Source organism: Rana temporaria, chromosome 3 (assembly GCF_905171775.1).
Source record: "Rana temporaria chromosome 3, aRanTem1.1, whole genome shotgun sequence".
NCBI lineage: Eukaryota > Metazoa > Chordata > Amphibia > Anura > Ranidae > Rana > Rana temporaria.
Window position 1 is genome coordinate 378,855,797 of NC_053491.1, and position 22,499 is coordinate 378,878,295.

The 22,499-nt window shown below is 44.2% G+C and overlaps 1 protein-coding gene across 1 annotated transcript in view; it reads right to left on the reverse strand.

Annotated features, from left to right (window-relative positions):
• Nucleotides 1-22,499, reverse strand: part of LOC120930509 (PR domain zinc finger protein 4-like) — a 203,027-nt gene that overhangs the window by 111,844 nt on the left and 68,684 nt on the right. The window contains 3 exon segments of the mRNA XM_040341687.1: nucleotides 8,411-8,662; nucleotides 20,100-20,268; nucleotides 21,817-22,140. Of these exon segments, the coding sequence (XP_040197621.1) occupies nucleotides 8,411-8,662; nucleotides 20,100-20,268; nucleotides 21,817-22,140 (745 nt within the window).

Consider the following 22,499-nt stretch of genomic DNA (forward strand, 5'->3'; position numbering starts at 1 on the left):
AATATTTTTATTGGTTACCCCAAATCCTCATGATTTAAAAGATGTATTGTTGAGGGCAGATCATTTATGGAGAAGGTCAAATGAGCAGGCTGTCAGAATTGATGTAGCCACATTGTTTAGGACAAACACTGAACAGAAAGGTCAGAAGATAATATCCAATGATCACATCAAAAGGGGAAACTCTGGGTCAAACATGGGTGATATTAACATGAAAAACAGAGCTGACCAAAATAATAATAAGAAAAAAAGACTTGGATAGCATTTCCTCAGTTAAAACAGAAATATGACCACCTAAAGATTGAGTATGATAAGATGAAAATAGAATATTACACACTATTAGAACAGTTGAATGGTACAGATCTGTTTTGAATGAAAATGACACTTCTATAGCAGTGGTGGTGAATTAGCTTTAAACTGTGGACTGTAAATAGTACTTTGTTTATGGACTTTGCTAATGAGTTTTGTCTGAGAGTTTTTGTCTTTCAGGTACTTCGCTGGAGATACGCGTTTGCATGTGAATAGCAGGAGTAATTGCTGGCTAGTGGGGAAGAAACTCTGAATGGACAATATCACTATACAAGAAATTATAAAGAATTCATGGACACTCTCTCAATATTCATCAAGCAATGGACTTTTTTTTGAACATTCAAATTTTTTTTATTTTTCTCTTCATTTTTTATTATTTTATTTTCAATGGACTTACCCAACGCCCTATTTTTTCATTTTCTCCATTTCCCCGATATATTTTGCTTTTTTATTATGTTTTATTCCTTGAACTTAATCTTAAAACCAGAGCAAAGCATTTAAACCTAAAATAATAGGATTTTTATACTCACCGTAAAATCCATTTCTCCAAGTTCATGGACGGACACAGCAGCCTTTGACTGTAGGGTCTGATTCTGCGTCAGAGACATCCCCAGGAGCCCCACCCGGTGCAGCGCGAGCTGAGACAAGACCTACAGTCAAAGGCTGCTGTGTCCGTCCATGAACGGAAGAGAAAATAGGATTTTTGTACTCACCGTAAAATCCATTTCTCTAAGTTCATGGACAGACACAGCAGCCTTTGACTGTAGGTCTTGTCTCAGCTCGCGCTGCACCGGGTGGGGCTTCTGGGGATGTCTCTGACGCAGAATCGGACCCTACAGTCAAAGGCTGCTGTGTTCGTCCATGAACGGAAGAGAAAATTGTATAACATCTGTACATGTTTTTTTTAACTAGGTACCTGGTCCATGGCTTCATAACAGAGCATTCCCCAGGGGATAACGGGGGAAGGGGGCACTTTTACCGCCCGCAGTCCACCCCCACCCTGACACAAACGTGTCCAGGACTAACAATAAAAACTCTGTGGGAATCCCAGGTGCTAACACCTGCTGCCACCACCAGCATGTGGGGAAGGACCCAGATACTGACTCCAATATTTACATAGTGTGTATTATAATATGCACACCTGTCTATACAAATAGACAAAAGCTCCTAAAGCCTTATTCAGGGCTTCTCACCCACTTGCTGCGCTGACCAGGGGTAACCAGGGAACTCCCTCAGGAGGAGACTGCCCAGCGCTGCCTGTGAGAGGAAAAGAACCGTGAGGTAAATTCTGCAGGGACCTGTGTTTAAACAGGAAAAGCCTCCTAGGGCTTTTTTATTTAAGGATAAGACACAGATACAGCATAAAAAGCAAAACCATTACAGGTGTCACCAATCAGTCAGCGTCTGCTGAAGTATAATCAAACATCTGTGCTCACCACAGGGCTTTTTAACAGTGAAAAATCCCTCACAGGAAAGCCCAATACAAAAAAGAAAAAACACAGGCCAGATAACAGTCCCCTCAGGAAGGCCCCCTCCCCCCTGACAGCGGCAATGTTAGCAATGCAGCAAGGGAAAGGAGCAGGGAAGGGAGGAGAAGGGACCTCCGAACCCCAGGAATGCCCAGCCGTACCAACCCACCGAAGCAGGAGGGATTGTACTTACCCGTCCAAGCGAGGACTCGCTGACGCATTCCTGACAGAACTACAACCGAAATGGAGGTAGCTGTCGGCGCGGTCCACTGTGAGTGAGACAACACCACAGCCCAGTCATATGTGGACCTCAGAGCAAAGCTCACCAGCCCGCCCAGGAGTCATGGGGTATGGCGTGGCAGACCAAGCCTCTTTGCAAAGGTGTGCCCACGCTTGCTGGTCGGACTGAGTAGACTATAAGGATCTATATTATCCAGCCTGTCTCTCAGCCGACAGTTGAAAGAAGATTCTTCAAGAAAAAGTAAAATAAAATTTCTCCTCAGGGCGCTGGGCCCAAAGGGAGCCATAGGTCCTTCTCCTTGCTAGGCAGAGGGTTATGTCTGGAGGGACCGCCCCCTGGGCGGGGCAGTTCAACTCTGTTAATGTAACATGTATTTAACTATTTAACATGTTTCTGCCTAGTCCTCTCCTGTAAACAGGAACATAACCCACTTGTCAAGATTTAAGGAGCGGTGTCCGTCCATGGACGATAAGAGAAATTAAGAATTATGGAATTAGAGAAGAGATCTCAGGAATGCAGATGTGCTTCAAATCTTGGATTCTGCAATCTGCAGCAAACTACAAACACAAATTTTCTATCAAATGAACAGTCCCACTTCCGTTTTCCGGGGGAGGAGTCGGAAGCATGGCGGAGTAGGCGTCCGCGTTAGGAGAGTCCTCCGGGTCCCGCGGTGCTCGCAAGCTAGGAGAGCGGCGAAATCTTGAGATCCCTGCCAGCCCCCTAACCTCTCGAGCGGGGAGAAAGCTAGGCACGAGCGGCAGATGTCGCGGAGAGGGCGGAGTGCCACGAAGCAGACCGGCGGTGTCCCTCCACAGCCGAGCCAAGCGCATATCACGCGCTTTCTGACCGGGAAGGGGAGCGAGCTGACGGATCGAGCAGAGAGGAGGAATTCGTTGACAGAGAGTGTCCCGCCGTCATCTGGAAGGTCAGCGCCCCTATCTGCATCTACAGAGCCGACAGCTTCCTTTGCAGCAACGGATACACGGCTGACAAGGGGGAAGGAGAAGCCTCTAGAACAGAGAGGGGTGTTCTCTGGAAGCCAGGTGAGAAGAGCATCAGGCAGTGTAACTGCGAGGGAAGGAGCCCTGCATTCAACACTTACTGACGGACATCTGATAGCACATAGGGGGGAACATATAGTGGAGGCTATATTAAAGGAGCCATTTACCCCTGTCACACCAAGTAGTGCTTCGCCACCTATGAGAGGGCCATTAGGTCCTGCCACAGAGCCCGCCTTGGGGACTCAGGGACCCCCCACAGAGCCCAGGTCAGGGGCAGGGAGTCCATCCCCGGACTTAAGTATGGAGGCACCTAAACAAGGCCTGGGCATTGATATGACCCGTCAGTTAATGTCAGCAGAGGCGTCAGGATTGCATTCCTCAATTAAGTCACAATACTCACAAGAGGGCGGGAGAGGAGAAACGGGATCATCTACAGACATGGGGCAAATCAGCAGGCTCATTCAAGCACTTCCTACTAAAGAAGATTTACAGCAGATAGTAGCAAATATCACTGCCACATTGAGAGGGGAGATTGAAAAGGTAAATGCGAAGGTAGCCGAAGCTGACCAGAAAATCGGGAGATGTGAGGAACAGCAAAGTAGTATGGAAATTAGATTGACTGAGCTTGAAGATAAATTAGAGTTTCAACAGAGACACATGATCAGGCTGCAATTGCAGGCTGAAGAGACAGAAAATAGAAGTAGAAGAAATAACGTCCGCATTAAAGGTATCCCGGATAAATTTGAAGGTTTGGAATTAAGAGAGGTGGTAATTACCCTATTGAATAAAATTTTGAAAAAAAACCCAGACGCGGCCCTTGAACTGGATAGAGTTCACAGAATCCCCTCAGTAAGATACCAAGACCACGTAAACCCCCGAGATGTGCTATGTAGAGTTCATTTCTACCTAACGAAAGAAGAGATTCTCAGGGAGGCTTGGAAGGAAGGGTGTCTGGGGGTGTTGGAGGGTACAGAAATCCATATATTTCAAGACCTTTGCTGGCAAACCAAAAACAGAAGAAGGCTATTAAAACCGTTACTGGAGTACATGCGTAGCAAGGGGGCCACTTATCGGTGGGGGTTCCCGTTGGCCTTAATAGTCAAAAAGGAAGGGAGGAGCTTTTATCTGTGTGAGCCCTCGCAGCTTCAGACACTTTTTCAATTTCTGGGAGCGGACCCAATATATGTTCCTAATTGGCTGGATCTATCAGTAATAGGGGAAAGGAAAAACTTAACTGTCTAAAGAAGATCCGAGAGGATAAGGAGTCCCCTACAAAGGATTTGGTGTAGTGGGGGTCGGACAAGGGATTCCCGCAGACATTAAGGGGGGGGGACCATGGCTCGAGGAGGAGTAGGAGGAAATTTTATTATTTTTTTTTTTTTTGTTTTGTTTAGCGTTTTTTATTTTTTTTTTGTGTTGTGGAAGCCTCCTGATTTTTTTTTTGGGTGGCAAGGCTCTCCCTGTGGGGGTGCGGGGGAGGGGTGTTCTGAGGAGGGTTAAATTTATGATATCATGACACAAATGTTCGATAGAGACTGAACAGCTCACCCGGCCCCCCTAACTTGACTTTCCTGTTTTAGGGGTTATTTTGCTTTTTTTATTTTTTTATTTTTTTTTTTTTTTTTTTTTTTTTTTTTTTGGATTGGAGGGAGACCTGTAAAGAAGGAAAAAAAAAGACGGGCAGCATGAATAGATACAAGTTATTAGAGTATTAAGATTTGTATAGTTGTTACTATTCTAGAGGGAAACGAGGTCTGGTGGATAGATTGTTTAAAGGGTATATGAGGGTATATGACTCATCACTGTGCCGAATGGTAGGAATGGTCTTCCTTCCCCTCCCCCCCCCGAGCTATAGGGGCTCATCAGGGAGGGGGGGGCGAGGAGGGAGGGAGGAGGGAGGGAGGGGGGGGATGGGGGGGAAAGGAAGGGAGGGAGGGGGGGGTGGGGGGGTTTTTGGGTAATTAAAAAGTATAACACTTGTTCACATCTTGTCCACATCCTGGTTGAGGCTCTTGGAATGAGGGCCCCAGGATTGCACTGTATTATAGGGAAATAGGTTAGTAGAGGTTTAACACTTCCTTAATACTCCCTCATTGGTTAGGGGGGGAGTTGTCTTTCCCCTTCTCTTTCTTTTTTTTTCTCGTTTCTGGGGAAGACACACCGGGGGGGTTGCTTACACGGGGAATAGTTTGCATGAGAAGAGTAGTTTTTGACCTGGACTACTTTTGATTATTTTCGGGGAGAGTGGTATTCAGAGGGGGGGTGGTGGGAGGGGAGGGAGGGAGTATGGGAGACGGATAAGTTCACAATAGAAGTGGGGGTTCACACTATAAAAGGGGGGTACAATTTGTGTCCTTTTTTTTTTCTCTTTTCTTGGGGAGGGGGCCCATTGAATTAATAGTTGCAAGGGAGGTTTCAAGGAGGGGGGAGAGGGGGGGGAGGAGAGATTAGGAAGGAGGGGAAGGACGAGGCTGTGAGGGTACGATGCTTAGGGGAAGGAGTAAGATATTTTAGGACATTGTGTCATAGAGGTTTTTTAATACTTCTCCTCATATAGTACCAGCTAGCATAACTTTTGTATGTATAATTTATCCTATACCCTATACCCACCGAAAAGGTTATTGGCTTAATGGGCACCAATCACATTATATATTAATGTAAGGCAAGGATGTAATGACCATGGAATATGCCAGATACTCTATGTGGTATACGCCAATAGGATTGTTGCCTCTGGGGACACTTGTAAGGAGGCAACAGAATACGCCTAGAGACGTGAGCTAAGTAGGCGGAGATTGTTTTGAGTGGGAGCGAGCGATTTGAGTATTTAATTGGAGTATTTGGAGCGTAACAATGGAAGGGGGGTCTCCCACCCCCTTTCTTTTTTTTTTTTTTTTTTTTTTTTTGATTCGAGGCATGGTCTTCCTCAATAATTTAGAAGAGATATAGTTTTGTAGAACTAAGAGGTATTACTCAGGGAGTAAAAGGGTGGGGATAGGCTTTAACATCTAGAGGACGAGCACCGGACGGAGGACAGCGGACGTGACTCTCCGCTGTGTTTTCACACTTTCCCCCAATTGAGCGTCTCTCCTCCAGGAGGGGGGTAGTCGGAGACGCCAAGGGGGGGGGGGGGTTTCTTTTTCCCCCCTTTTTTTTTTTTTTTTTTTTTTTTTTTTTTTTTTGTTGTTGGCCCGGGGTGAAGGCGACGCACCCCAGATAGGGGGAAGTTGTTACCACGAGAGGGCCAATTAAGATTACTCGGACAATCGGACGGTGGTCCTGAATCCGAGTTACAAGGGGGGGGGTGGGTTTTTTTTTTTTTTGTTTTTTTTTTTTTTTTTTGGGCTGCCGTGTTTTCCTTTCGCCGTCTCTGTCTCTCCCCCCGCCTCACCCTCGCAGAGATAGTGAAGTAGTACGAGAAATAATTGAAGCTTGTAAGAGAAGCCTACAAGAGGTTTTAGATAAAACGGTACGAGATGAATAGAATAAAGATAACTTCGTATAATGTGAAAGGGTTAAACATTCCAGAAAAAAGATCAAAATTAATGTTAGAAATAGGAAGACTAAAATCACAAATAGTCTTTGTTCAGGAAACACATTTTAGAAAGGATAAAATCCCGAAACTGAGTTCTCAGAAATTCCCAGTGATATATATGGGGGCATCTCAGTCCTCGAAAGCAAATGGGGTGGCAATCCTACTGGCTAAAAATTTATCCTGGAAAGAATCTAAAGTAGTGGTGGACGAAGAAGGTAGGTTTCTCCTGATAAAAGGGACAATAAATGAGCATAAAGTCACGTTGGTCAATGTTTACCTCCCGAATGAGGATCCGGTCACCACACTGGAAAAATTTGCAGAAGTGATAAAAGTAAATAGGGAAGGGGTTCTGATTCTTGGAGGAGATATGAATATGGTGTGGGACCCCACCCTGGATTCGTCCAGGGGGTCTTACAGCATATCTAATAGTAAACTGAGAAAAGCAAGGACCATAATCAATGACCTACAATTAGTGGACAGTTGGAGGGCATTGCATGCCCATGAAAGAGACTATAGTTTCTACTCCCATAAATACAAAACGTATACAAGAATTGACTATCTATTTCTCGACCAGAAGGTCCTAATGAATGTAAGGGAAGCTCTAATAGGCTCAATTACAATATCTGATCATGCCCCAGTAAGCTGTTTGATTGATTGGGGCGTTGAGGGACATAGGGAGTGGACCTGGAGGTTAAACGAAACTTTAATGAAAGACCCAGAGTACGAAGGGAAAATAAAGCAGGAAATAGAGTCTTTCTTTGAGAGGAATAACGATGAAGAGATAGCCCCGCTTTGTAAGTGGGAAGCACACAAGTGCTATTTAAGAGGAATACTTATCGCAATGGGGGCGTATAGAAAAAGGACCCTCACTGCCAAGCTAGACATTCTTCTTGGGGAAATAAAGAGAACAGAGAATGAACACAAGAAAGAGCAGAAAGGAGATCTCGAAGAGAGGCTGATGTCTCTCCGAGAGAAACTTAATCTACTTCTCATGGATAAGGCGAAAGCTAAGTTGAACAGATGTCGGAGGGCTTTTTACGAGTTCGGAAATAAGCCAAGCAGGATGCTAGCGAACGCGCTGAGGGAATCCAGATCCAAAAAAAATATAGAGAAAATAAAAACACAAAGAGACAATTTAGTGTATTCCTCACAATTAATAGCGGGAGCATTCAGAGATTATTACAGTAGCTTATATCAATTAGAGGCCCATCCTAACCCAGGGAGGACACAGGGTAGAGAAGAGAGAATAAAAACGTATCTGAGGGAGTCAGGAATGCCGACAATTACAAACGAGAGTTCACTAAACATGGAAAAACCAATCACGGCGGGAGAGGTTTTAGAGGTAATCAAAGAAATGAAAGTAGGCAAATCCCCTGGCCCAGATGGGTTTACGTTACAATATTATAAGACCTTCCGGGAGCAATTAATACCTACGTTTCTAGAGGCCTTTAACTCTTTGAGGGAGGGGCAGCCGATGAGAGGGGAAACTTTAGGAGCACACATAGTAGTTATCCCCAAGGAAGGGAAAGATCCTACGGTATGTTCTAGTTACCGCCCAATTTCCCTACTGAATACTGACCTGAAAATATTTTCCAAGATATTAGCTAATAGACTGGTGGCACATGTCCCCTCGCTAATCCATCCAGACCAGGTAGGATTCGTCCCCGGTAGGGAAGGCAGGGAAAACACTCAAAGAACATTAAGTATAATCTACATGGCCCAACACTACAAGACTCCTATGGCATTAATATCAACAGACGCTGAAAAAGCGTTTGACAGGGTGGATTGGGGATTTTTGGGCGCCACTCTAAAGCATATAGGTTTAGGGATAGGGATGTTAAACTGGATTGCGAGCCTTTACTCTTGCCCGTCGGCAAGGGTGAAGGTTAACGAGGTACTATCTGATCCCTTCCCAATTAAAAACGGAACAAGACAAGGGTGTCCACTGTCCCCAATAATCTTTGTCCTAACACTGGAGCCACTTCTGAGAACAATTAGATCAAACACGGATATAAGAGGGTTTCGGAGTAAAGGAGAGGAATATAAAGTGGCTGCATTTGCAGATGATCTTCTGTTCTCGGTGGTGGACCCAGAGTTGTCTTTACCAGCTTTGCTGAAAGAGTTGAGGATTTATGGAGACCTTTCCAACTTTAAAGTAAATAACAGTAAATCTGAGGCGATGGGGATAGAAGTAAATCAACAGAATAAGGAACAACTACAAGGAAATTTCTCCTTTAAATGGACAGAGTCACACATACTTTACCTGGGCACAAAAATTTCGAAAAATCTACATAGAATTTTCGAGTTGAACTTCGCCCCCTTGGTAAGGCAGATTAAGTTAGATCTTTTGAAATGGGACAAGGAAAGTTTCACTTGGTTTGGGAGAATAAACATTTTGAAAATGAATGTTCTACCAAGATTATTGTACCTACTCCAAACCTTACCAGTGACGATCCCGTTGGGATTCTTAAGGGACCTAAGAGCTAGACTGGCTAAATTTGTATGGGCAGGAAAACCAGCGAGGTTACGGCGTGAAATTTTGACCTTACCAAAAGAGAGGGGAGGAGTGGGGTTCCCAGACCCAATAGGTTATTACGAGGCGACACATATGGCCAGGACGGTCGAATGGTGTATAAAAGAGAAGGTTAAACCCTGTTTACGTTTAGAGCAGAAAATCACGTCCATTCCCCTGGAAGGAATGGTGTGGATCCATGAGGAAGATATACCATTGGAGGTAAAAAAACATCCAACCTTAGGAGCTACCCTAAGAGTAATGAAAAAACTTTTTAAGAGAACAAATCTCTCGACCCACCCAAGCCCACTCACCCCGGTATTGGGAAACCCCAGGTTCCATGTGGGACTGGTAGATCCCCGTTTCGATACTATAAAAGGCCTAGGCTGTAGTAGAATAATACATTTTGAGGGGGAGAACCCAAGGATAGGCGAGAGGGGTAGGGAGGAAGTAGTGAGAAAAGAACTTGACCCTCTAAGACAAATTCAATTAAAATCCGCTATTAGAGCACTGAACCCAAGAGGATGTCCTCTAAGGGGTCTCTCAGGATTCGAGGAACAATGCTTGAAGGGAGAGGAGATGAGACACTCCCTCTCTCAGATGTATAGCTTATGGGTAGAATTAAAGGCCCCAAAGGAATTACCATATATACAAGCTTGGGAAAGAGAGTTAGGAGTGAAATTCTCGGAAACGCAGAAAACAAAAATTTTCAATTTCGTACATAAAGCCTCCCTAGCTACAAGGTACCAGGAGGGGGGATACAAGATCCTAACCAGGTGGTATAAAACGCCAGTGGTATTAAAGCGGATATTTCCGGAAACATCAGACAGATGTTGGAGGTGTGGTGAAGAGGAGGGTACAATGCTACACGTGTTTTGGACATGTCCAAAGTTAAAAGATTTCTGGAAAATGGTCAGGGACACAATAAAAGAAGTACTGGACATAGAGCTGGGAGGTAACCCTGTTACCTACCTATTACTTGACTTACCAATGTCCATGACTAATTTCAAAAGGTCTCTGTTAAGACACTTCTTGACGGCGGCAAGGGCGTGCGTACCAATTTTATGGAAAACTACAAGCAGCCCAACTAGACAACAATGGTTGGGCAGAATATCAGAAATCCAACAGATGGAGAAGTTAACTGCAGGTATAAGAGAGCAGGAGGACAGTTACAGATCGGTATGGTCCCCTTACATAAGTTACAGAGAGGGAGCTCTGCGGGGGTGAGGCGGGGGGGGGGGAGGCGGGGAGGGGAGGTGAAGGCCTAATGAGGGTTTTTTTTTTTTTTTTTTTTTTTTTTTTTTTTTTTCGTTGGGGAGGTAGATGGAGGGGGGCGGGTAGGTAAGGGATAGGGTAAGGGAGGACGAGAGATGGTTGTGGTGTTGTATGTTTTTGTTTGAATGTCATACAGAGAAGCTATGAGTGTCATAGGAATAATTTGTTAATTTGTGTTAAAGCATATCTAAGATATATGTTATGGTTCTTTGGTATTGGCGTGCGCTAGTGAATTTGGTATAGAGAAGTTTTAAGCGTGCTAGGAACATTTTGTTAATTTATGTATCATCATGATTAAACCATATGTTATGGTAAAAATGGAAAATATGTCTGTTTAAAACTGGAAAAAATATAAAATAAAGAATTGAAAAAAAAAAAAAGAAAAAGTAAAATAAAATTTCTCCTCAGGGCGCTGGGCCCAAAGGGAGCCATAGGTCCTTCTCCTTGCTAGGCAGAGGGTTATGTCTGGAGGGACCGCCCCCTGGGCGGGGCAGTTCAACTCTGTTAATGTAACATGTATTTAACTATTTAACATGTTTCTGCCTAGTCCTCTCCTGTAAACAGGAACATAACCCACCTGTCAAGATTTAAGGAGCGGTGTCCGTCCATGGACGATAAGAGAAATTAAGAATTATGGAATTAGAGAAGAGATCTCAGGAATGCAGATGTGCTTCAAATCTTGGATTCTGCAATCTGCAGCAAACTACAAACACAAATTTTCTATCAAATGAAACGGAACCTCATATTAAATCTGATAATTCATTGCCAGCCTCACCCACTGTGACCACTACGGTTTATAACAATAATAATACAGGTGAAGTTCAGCTTGTAATGAAGCATTTGAAACCAAAAGAACTGGATGCAATTATTAAAGAAATATTTATGAAACAAAAAAAAAAAAAAAAAATATGAATGGTTCCCTGCCATGATTTAAAGAGATTTTTTTAATGGTTTTGTGACTTGCAGAATGTCAGAGATATGTACAATCTCAACCCATCTGACTTAGAAAGAGTTTTGCAACATTCTATATGGAATGGTCTTTGGCTGAGAATCAAACAGATCTGTCTTCAGCTTCTGAGGACAAGGGACATATTACTGGAATTATTGCGTGTTCTGTACGGAGTGCGTTCTGATGTTGCGATTCATGGGAAGATCCACCAACTGCTAAGTGAGTCTCCCTATGAATTGTCGCACAGGATATATACTATTATGGAATTGTTGGTTGGTAATAATCTTGCATTTGAGCGGGGAGGCTCGATACATATCAGTATGTTTCTAGATGCTTTGCATGAAGATATCAAACAAAATATTTTATTAGTTACCCCAAATCCTCATGATTTAAAATATGTATTGTTGAGGGCAGATCATTTATGGAGAAGGTCAAATGAGCAGGCTGTTAGAATTGATGTAGCCACATTGTTTAGGACCAGGCCCGGACTGGCCATAGGGCATACCGGGCATATGCCCGGTGGGCCGCGGCATGTCACATCTCCCATCCCCCCCCACCCCCGGGGGGAACACTCTTAGCTGCGGCAAAACTCCGCAGTCGGATTCGCGGGAAACTCCGCGTTCGGATCTGCGGCAGGCCCCGTGGCCGATTCCGCGGCCGACAGCCGCATTTCTATCTGCCAGCCAGGGTCCCACTCCCTACTCTGAAGGCAGCGAGCTGGGCTGCTCCTTTTGCTGGTGCCGCTCACTATGGCTGGCTCCACGGCCACCTCCGCGGCCGTCCAGCCAGCCTTCTGAATCTGTTTAGCTCAGAAGGAGGAAATGAAGAGGACAGGTCATGTGACAGTGAAGGGGGAGGAGCTGGAGGAGGCCTCCTCTGCCTGATGTCGTAAAAGGTGCTGGACTGCTGGAAAGGTAAGTGACACTATGCCAGCCTACAAGTGTTTTTTTTTTTTTTTTTTTTTTCTTGCCTGCCAATGTGTTTTTATTTAATTTTTTTGTATCTTGGCTGCCAATGTATTTATTTTTTTGCATCTTGCCTGTCATTTTTTTTTCTGTATCTTGGCTGCCAAAGTATTTTTTGTGTATTTTGCCTGTCAATGTATTTTTTTTCCTTTTGTATCTTGCCTGTCAATTTTCTTTTTTCTGTATCTTGGCTACCAATGTTTTTTTTTTTATCATGCCTGTCAATGTTAAAATATTCATAATAAAAGCATGCTGAGTCTTAGTGACTCCTTTCACACTGGGGCAGTGTGAGCGCTAACAGTATAGTGCTGCTAGTTTAAGCGGCGCTTACCGCTGTTAGGCTACTTTCACACTGAGGTGCCGGCTGTAAAACGCCGCTATTTTTAGCGGCACTTTACTGTCATTTATGCTGCGCTTTTTGGTCGCTAGCGGGGTGCCTTTAACCCCCGACAACGGCCAAATAAAGGGTTAAAAGCACCCGCAAAGTGCCACTCCTGAGGTGCTTTGCAGGCACTTTGGCGGTGCTGCCCATTGATTTCAATGGGCAGGGCCGCTCCTACAGTGCCTCAAAGATGCGGCTTGCAAGACTTTTTTTACTGTCCTGCCAACGCACCGCTCCAGTGTGAAAGCACTCGGGCTCTCACATTGGAGTGAAAGGAGTGGCTCTTTCAGGGCGCTTTGCAGGTGCAATTTGTAGCACTATAGCGCCTGCAAAATGCCTCAGTGTGAAAGTAGCCTTATAGCAGCCCTTTGGCGCCACTAGCAGGTACTTTTAACCCCCCAGAAGAGGTTAAAAGCGTCTGCTTTTTAACGCTGCTTTCAAAGTGCTTTTATGGTGCTTTGAAAGCGGTACCCATTAATTTTAATGGGCAGGGGTGGTAGAGGAGCAGTGTATACACCGCTCACGTACCTCCCCAAGGATGCTGCTTGAAGGACTTTTTTTACCATCCTGCAAGTGCACCACTCCAGTGTGAAAACAGGAGGCAGTTTACAGGCGCTATTTTTAGCGAAAAAACGCCTGTAAAGCACTTCAGTATGAAAGAGGTCTTACACAATGTGAGTGATGCTGAACAAAGTTTGAAGGACAAAAGAGAGATGACAATATCCTCACATGTAGTATGCATGTGGATATTAACAAAATAGAAAGAGAGTGCCGCGTCCTAATTAAATGATAAAGGAAATAACTAAGGGCTAGTTTTTGGACTTTTTAGGCACATTTAGGTTGGTCAGAATATATTCACACAAGGAGAGATTTTCTCTAAAAGGTTTTTGGTTTATTTAGATATAAAATAGCATAATGTATATAGAGCAGGGAAGAATTAATTGCCGTTTCCAGCAAAAAACTATCTGAGAGGCTAACTTCATTAAAGGTAGGATGCCTCTACTGCTATTATTTTTGCATCAATTTTTATCAGCCATCAATATACTTTAATATCACCATATCTCCTTATTACTCTCCAGATTGTTATATTTTACTTTGGGTCGTTCCTATACCCTTTACAATACGTCCAGCAGCCCGGACACAGTTTACCTGTCCTCCTCTTTTATTGCTAAGAAATTCTTATGCTCAATACGTATCGTTCATGGATTAATTCCTATACTAACAAATACTATCTGTAAGTATTCTTATTAGTTCCTCTACTCTATTATCTTCTCCTCCCACAAATTGTTCCAATATGCACACATTTATTACCCTCGCTCCCATTGTATCATTGAGGAAATGCTCTGGGTTTGGTCTTCACCTATCAGGACTCTATTCTCCCACTTTCTCTCTTCATCTCCCCCCCTTTTTTACATTTTCTTTCTCCTATTCGTCCCTTGTAATTTCCCCCCCCCTCCTTTCCCCCTTTCCCTCCCCCTCTTTTCTTCCCCCTTTTTTCCCCCTCCCCCCCTTTTTTTTTTTTCCCCCCACCCTCCCCCCTTTTTTTGCTTGCCCGTTGTGTATTTTTATTCCTATTAGTATTATTATCCAAACTGATGCATCTTTTTTATCTGTCTTTGTTTTATTGTTTAATGTTGTTCTACAGTCCAAACCACACTGCTGACTCCGTGAGGAAGCGCTGCTAAAGCGCGAAACCGGTCGAGTCTATCAACGCAGCAAGCCACACCATCGCAGACATACTCTTGCCTGCATTTCCATAACCTGACAGGATCACTAATTATGTTTATGCACCCTATTTCTTTTCTTTTTTGAAGTGTTCAATCTCATTGTGGATACATTGTTACCTTTTGTATGATTCCTGTCAACGTTTATGGATAGGCTTGCATAGTTAGCCTCTCAGATAGTTTTTTGCTGGAAACGGCAATTAATTCTTCCCTGCTCTATATACATTATGCTATTTTATATCTAAATAAACCAAAAACCTTTTAGAGAAAATCTCTCCTTGTGTGAATATATTCTGACCAACCTAAATGTGCCTAAAAAGTCCAAAAACTAGCCCTTAGTTATTTCCTTTATCAAAGTTTGAAGGACACCTTTCACACCTAGACCGTCCCATGGTAGCGTTAAAGCGCCGCTTTACCGGCACTGCAGCGCCACTTTGCGGGCGGTAGCGGGACACTTTTAACCCCAAAGAAGGGGTTAAAAGCACCCGAAAAGCGGCGCTGCCGAATCGCTTTGCAGGCGCTTCGTAAGAGCTGCCCATTCATTTAAATGGGCAGGGCGTTTTGGGAGTAGTGTATCCAAACCATCCCAAAGATGATGGTAGCAGGACTTTTTTCCCGTCCTGCAAGCGGATCGCCACAGTGTGAAAGCATACTGGGAAGGTTTGAGAGGCACCTTTCAGGCACTATTTTTAGCAGCTCAGTGTGAAAGAAGTCAAAGTGATGGCATCAGTTAGACATTGTGTGAACAGTTCTTGTGCCCAAAAGGTGTCCTGAATTGAGCCCAGGTTCACATTGGGCCGATTTGACATGTCAAATCGCATGCCAAATTGGAGGGTATTGGCGGCAATAGTACTGTCTGAATCAGTGCGACACCAATTTTGCGTAGTTCCTGTACTACTTTTGCCGACTTCGGGGGCGATTTGAATAGACATCTGTGCATGAACCTGCACTGATGTCTGTCAAATCGCCCCCCCCCCCCCCTCGATGTCGGACTGCATTACCGCACAATTTCAAACCAGCAATGCAGTCCGACTTCGGGACACCTTTTGGGTATATATATATATATACCCCCCCTTCCCAGGGCCGTCTTTAACGTAGGGCATTAGATCGTATTAGATTGTATTAGATCCGCAGTCAGTTACAGTGACTGAAACAGGCTAAATATAACTAAAATACATTGAGAAACCGGTTGCCATTATTGGTAATTTGTTTTTTTTTAAAAATGGGCTGCTCAGCTTAGAATGCCTGGGCCCATTTTTTGTCCCAGTCCGAGCCTGTTTGGGACAAACACTGAACAGAAAGATCAGAAGATAATATCTGGGGGGGGGGGGCCTGGCCGGGGCACAGAATGATCCCATTAGGGGTGCCCGGGACAGGTAGGACTCCCCTGAGCAAGTGACCACTATATTCATTTTTTTTTCCTCCCCTTCCCCTGTTAGCAAGCTCGTATATTTTCTTTAATCAGCCTACAATCGGGCAATATGAAGTCGGTTGAGGCCTTGTTGCTGACATTTTGCCTTATTTGTTGAATGTTTTGATGTTGTAGACACAGCCTTTGGCCATACTGTAATTGTATTCTATATTTGGAAAAATAAAAATCTATTGAAAGTAAAAAAAAAAAAAGAGAAGATAATATCTAATGATCACATCAAAAGGGGAAACTCTGGGTAAAACATGGGTGATATTAACATGAAAAACAGAGCTGACCAAAATAATAATAAGAAAAAGACGTGGATACCATTTCCTCAGTTAAAACAGAAATATGACCATCTGAAGATTGAGTATGATAAGATGAAAATAGAATATTGGACAATATCACTATACAAGAAATTATAAAGAATTCATGGACACTCTCTCAATATTCATCAAGCAATGGACTTTTTTTTGAACATTCAAATTTTTTTTTCTCTTCATTTCTCTTCATTTTTTTTTTTTATTATTTTTTTTATCAATGGACTTACCAAACACCATATTTTTTCATTTGCTCCCTTTCCCCGATATATTTTGCTTTTTTATTATGTTTTATACCTTGAACTTAATCTTAAAACCAGAGCAAAGCATTTAAACCTAAAATAATAGGATTTTTGTACTCAACGTAAAATCCATTTCTCTAAGTTCATGGACGGACACAGCAGCCTTTGACTGTAGGGTCTGATTCTGCGTCAGAGACATCCCCAGAAGCCCCACCCGGTGCAGCGCGAGCTGAGACAACACCTACGGTCAAAGGCTGCTGTGTCCGTCCATGAATGAAAGAGAATAGGATTTTTGTACTCACCGTAAAATCCATTTCTTTAAGTTCATGGACAGACACAGCAGCCTTTGACTGTAGGTCTTGTCTCAGCTCGCGCTGCACCGGGTGGGGCTTCTGGGGATGTCTGATGCAGAATCAGACCCTACAGTCAAAGGCTGCTGTGTCCGTCCATGAACGGAAGAGAAAATTGTATAACATCTGTACATATGACATAATGCATATTGATATCAATAGATTTGACCTCTAAGGTGATGCTGCACAATGGCTGGGCATAGCATAAATTATAGTAGGTTGGGTGGTTTTCCTAAATTTATAAGAGGGGTGAGTGGAATTCATCACTCTAGTCATGATTTGAGACATTGTTGAATCAGTTGTTTATAATATGCTGAAGGCTGAGACACATATGGATGGAAAAGACCTTTCTACCTTTCATAAAAAATACTGGCAAGAATTTCCACTGCCGCCTTGTCAAGCTGATAATATCTAAACCATCGCATGGGGGAATATATATATTTTGGTATACCATTCTGGTGGAATTATGGACTGAATGATACAAAGAACAGCTCTATTAAAGGCAATGAGGGGTCAGTCTACAGCACATTACGAAAGCAAATTGTCGCTGGCAATCAACAAATTTAGAATATTGAAGGTTTGATGTTAAAGGAACCAAGTGTCCTGATTGGTGGATTAATGATTGAAGGTGTCAAGTGCAAGGAAATAGTTTGCAGCACAGAATTTTTACTGCCAGATCCAAACCCTTTTGACCTTGAAAGGGACTGCTGATACATTAATGGTTCTTCTTACCACAAAGATGGAAGATGGAAGAATTTCAGGAATTGCTGGTGTTTGTGTAAAAGCATCTTTAAAAAAATGAAAACGTTGAGCCTGGAGATGAGAGAATCCTGGACTTATGTGGATTGGACCTCCCAAAACATACCAAGCTTTACTTTCAGTGAGATGGTGAGAGATGTGAAGTCAGAATGGACTGTGACATCAGCTCGTTTTTGCACAATATTCAAGATCGTGATGCGATTTACAAAACAAGGAGCAATCTTTGAAATGAGGCCTAACAGCTATACGGGCAAACTTACGTTTACTGAATCCTTTTCCAGTCATGGTCCAAAGTTATATTATCTAATAACTGTTTCATGGGGGATATTTTAGAGGTTGGTGAAGAGAGATGTAACCAGTCTCAACTTAATATTTCATATGAGCCATTGTAAAGCATACAGTACCTCAAACCAATGGCGGACTAAGCAGGGGGCGAGGGGGGCGGGCCGCACCGGGTGCCACACACTGGGGGGGTGTCAGGCCGACGCCCCCCCCCCCCTCCGTGACTGAGGCATGGCGCGGTGACAGCATGATTGACGGCAGACTAGGTAACACACAGCCTGGCTATTCAGGAGGGGGGGGGTGCCGTGCGAGCCGTACCCGAGTGATACTCGCCGCCCGGGACCCGGCCGCAATGATCCCCCTTCTCCGTGGCAGCGCAGCGCCGCGGCTCTGATACTATCGGCTGTGACTGTCTGACAGTCACACAGCCGACCCAAGCAGCGTGAAGCTGCGGCCGCCTCCCCCTCCTCCGTACAAGTGCTCTAACACGCGGCACGCTGATCATCACTTTACATCAGCAGCATTACGGGTCTGAAGGCAAGGGGGGGTGTCACTCTGCACTATTGTAAGGGGGGGTTCTGTATATGAGGGGGGGTTCTGTATTGTGGGGGGTGTTCTGTATATGAGGGGGGGTGTTCTGTATAGGAGGGGGGGTTCTGTATTGTGGGGGGTGTTCTGTATAGGGGGGTTATGTATATGAGGGAGGGGGGGTCTGTATTGTAGGGGGTGGTATCTGTATGGGGGGGTTCTGTATTGTAGAGGGGGTGTTCTGTATTGTAGGGGGGTCTGAACTGTAGGGGGGTTCTGTATTGTATGGGGGTGGTATCTGTATAGGGGGGTTTTGTATTTGGGGGGGTTCTGTATTGTAGGGGGGTGTTCTGTATTGTAGGTGGTGGTATCTGTATGGGGGCTTCTGTATTGTAGGGGGGTGTTCTGTATTGTAGGGGGTGGTATCTGTATGGGGGGTTCTGTATATGAGGGGGAGGGGAGTGGTATCTGTATGGGGGGGTTCTGTATATGAGGGGGGGTTCTGTATTGTGGGGGGGTTCTGTATTGTAGGGGGGGGTCTGATCTGTAGGGGTGGGTCCGTATTGTGGGGGGGGGGGTGTTCTGTATTGTAGGGAGGTCTGCACTGTAGTGGTGGGTCTGTATTGTAGGGAGGGGTTTGCACTGTCCAGAGGTGCAGTCTAATGTAAAGGGATATAGAGGTGCTGTGTAATGTAAAGGGGTCCAGAGATGCAGGGTGCTGTGTAATGTAAAGGGGTCCAGAGGTGCAGGATGCTGTGTAATGTAAAGGGGTCCAGAGGTGCATGGTGCTGTGTAATGTAAAGGGGTCCAGAGGTGCAGGGTGCCGTGTAATGTAAAGGGGTCCAGAGATGCAGGGTGCTGTGTAATGTAAAGGGGTCCAGAGGTGCAGGGTGCTGTGTAATGTAAAGGGGTCCAGAGATGCAGGGTGCTGTGTAATGTAAAGGGGTCCAGAGGTGCAGGGTGCTGTGTAATGTAAAGGGGTCCAGAGGTGCAGGGTGCCGTGTAATGTAAAGGGATATGTGGAGAGGGGTACACAGTAGTTACAAAGAGATATTAAAGAATGCAGGGGACGCAGTGGGGTGTTTTTACATTTTACCATGGGGGGGGTGCCAGATATAGGATCCGCCCCGGGTGCCAAATGCTCTAGGTACGCCCCTGCCTCAAACCATAATGATGTTTGTTGTTCGAATTATATGTCAGTTCTAGTAGTTAGAACCAACTCAAGTGGGGGAATATGTTGTAATATTAATATAGATGTGTAGGTATTTAAAATGTTGTGTTATGTGTATGGCATGGTATTTATGTGTGACATACAGGCATTCAAAGTTACACATCAAAAGGTGTTTGCTGACCAAAAGGGTTAGTGGTCAAACACAGTTTAAAGGAACAGCTGAAGACCCTTAGATGTGTTAATTTACCTAGGAGTGTGTGAGATGGCCTGTTAACCTCAAAGGATAACTTCCTTACATACATAAGGAAGTATTTATTGATGGTAATTAGACTTGGGGAAATTTCCATTGACCTGGAAGAACCACTCCCTCCTATGTGAGACCAGCATTTGAGGCAGTCAAGCTGGCATTCAGTTTGGTCTTGTGACTTAGAAATATGGCACATGTCTAGGAATTATATACTCTGTTGGATTTTTGTATCGTCTGTGAACTTTGTATGTTATTGGAAGTTAATTAAATTTGCGTTCTCTGGAGAGCCTGTGTGTTGCTGCGAAACAACGTAATTTATAGCCATCATACTAACATCTAAGATATCAATTATCTAACCGGACTACTGGACACTATACATCTATATCACTACATTCATCGGACACACTTTTATGAGATCACTACAGCTACTCACCAGGTGTGAATGAGCACATGCTGTTTGAGGTCCTGCCTCCTCATAAACATCTTCTCACAGAAGTCACACTTCAGGTTCTTCTCACCCGTGTGGGTCACCATGTGTGAGGCCAAGTGAGCTTTCTGCGTAAACAATTTGTCACAAAGATTGCAGCGATGATTCTTCTGTCCTGCGGGAAGAGTCAGGCAGCTCGCATTAAAACAGGTCCAATAGTTCTTTTTTTAGCTATAGAAAAAATTAGATGACATGTTCCAGGCCAAAAACTGAATGGAAACGAATGCAGGCTGCCAATGCGGATTTCTAACAATGCTAGCTGCCTGGCTGTCACCATAAATCAACAGCGTCAGTGCGCCTCTGAGGCAGCCCGGTAACATGCAGATTAGGAGCGAGTTATCAACTATCAGTTCTCAAACTGATCAGCAATCACTGCATTTGTATTTCCCAGTGTTTATTTTTTACAACAGTTTTACATTCTTTGAAGTGTATGTAAAGCAAATACATTTTAGTTCTGGGTAGAGTAGGAAAGGCCGATTTATATTTTACACTGCATCTCATTAGGGAGAGTTCCTTTCAGTTCCTGTCAGAGAGTAGCCTTTTTGGTTATTGCAGGAACAGTGTCCCCATTGCAAGATTTCCCCTCGTTTGTTTTGTAGACAGCTATAACATTTAGAAATTCTCACTTTCTCTTCCAGTGATAATGGTCCCCAGGACCAATAGAGCTTGAATCTTCCTGGCAGGGACATGGACTGCAATGAAAGCATGACAGAGGCCCCAACACTCCCTCAGTCTATCTAAAAGAAAATAAATAAATGGCTATTCATATTTTTTGATAGAAAGGGATAATAAAGTCTTGTTTTTGTTTTAGCTAAAAATAGCAAACATGGTATTACCTGCTGTGTAGTGTTTTTGCACAGAGCAGCCCAGATCCTCCTCTTCTCGGGTCCCGCTTCGGCCCCCCCCCCTCCTGTTGAGTGTACCCACAGCAAGCAGCTTGCTAAAGGGGCACTCAAACCAAGCCAAAGCTCCATGTGTCCATTCAGACACTGAGCCGCAGGCCGGTCTTGCCCTCTTTTGTTATTGACTGATTGACAGCAGCAGGGGGGCACCCAACGACGCCACGCTGCTGTCTCAGCCAATGAGGAGGGGAGTCCCGGACAGCTGAGACACTCCTACAACAAACATTGCTGGATCTAGATGGACCTCAGGTAAGTATTGGGGGGGCGGGCTGCTGCACACAGGTTTTTTATCTTAATGCATGAAGATTAAAAAAAACTGACTTTACAACCACTTTAAATATTTTTCAATTAACACTTAAAGGGGTTGTAAAGGTTAGTCTTTTATTTTCTAAAAAGGTTTCTTTAAGCTAGTGCATTGTTGGTTTACCTACCTTTTCCTTCTAAATGTTTTTTTTCTTTGTTTGAATTTCTCACTTCCTGTTTCTCCTCAGTAAGCTTGCCCCCATCATCCGAGCGGCGTTTAGTCATTTAGAACAGCTTACCGAGGAGGAACAGGAAGTGAGAAATTCAGACAAAGAAAAAAAAACATTTAGAAGGGAAATCGAAGGAAAGGGTAAGTGAACCAGCAATGCACAAGCTTAAAGGAACCTATTTAGAAAATAAAAAACGAACTTATACAACCCCTTAAAGAAATCACAAAGAATTCCTAAAGTACTGACGCATAGCCACCTAGCATAGGAAAGGGAGTAGGTGGGGCTTACCTGTGTGTATACGGAGATGAGTGCGCAAATTGCTTGGGTCACTGAAGGCTTTGCTGCAGAACTCACATTTGTGGGGTTTCATGCCCATGTGCCCCATGTAGTGTACATTGAGCTTGGAGGATGAAGAAAAGAATCGCGGGCACACTGAGCACTTCCACTTGCGTTCTTTGCTAGGGGTCAATGCTTGGCTGGTGTCCTCACTGCTCAGGGTCTCACTGGTGAGGTGACTGTTCACATGACTGTTCAGGTGAGCCTTAAATTCTGCGTATGAGAAGCACTCCTTCCCACAGTGACACAGCAGCACCTCTGGCTGCTCAGGCAAACCTGTCAAATGAACAGACATAAAACACATTGTTCTAAATTAAATCCCATACAGTGCAATACCACCTGAAACATTATTCCAGTTTGATGGACCCGAGTCTGCCTCCACCCCCAAAAACAGGCAGCAGTGGGACTTTCCATATTTATTCCAACATAGTTCCCACATATAACACTGTGAAGTATAAACTAGAGGAAATATTGTATGAAAGCTGTAATGGTGGAATCTTCCCTCTGAGGCCCCGTACACACGTCCGAGGAACTCGACGTGCCAAACACATTGAGTTCCTCGTCGAGTTCAGTGTTGAAGCCGCCGAGGATCTCGGCGGGCCGACTTTCCTCATTGAACAAGGAAATAGAGAACA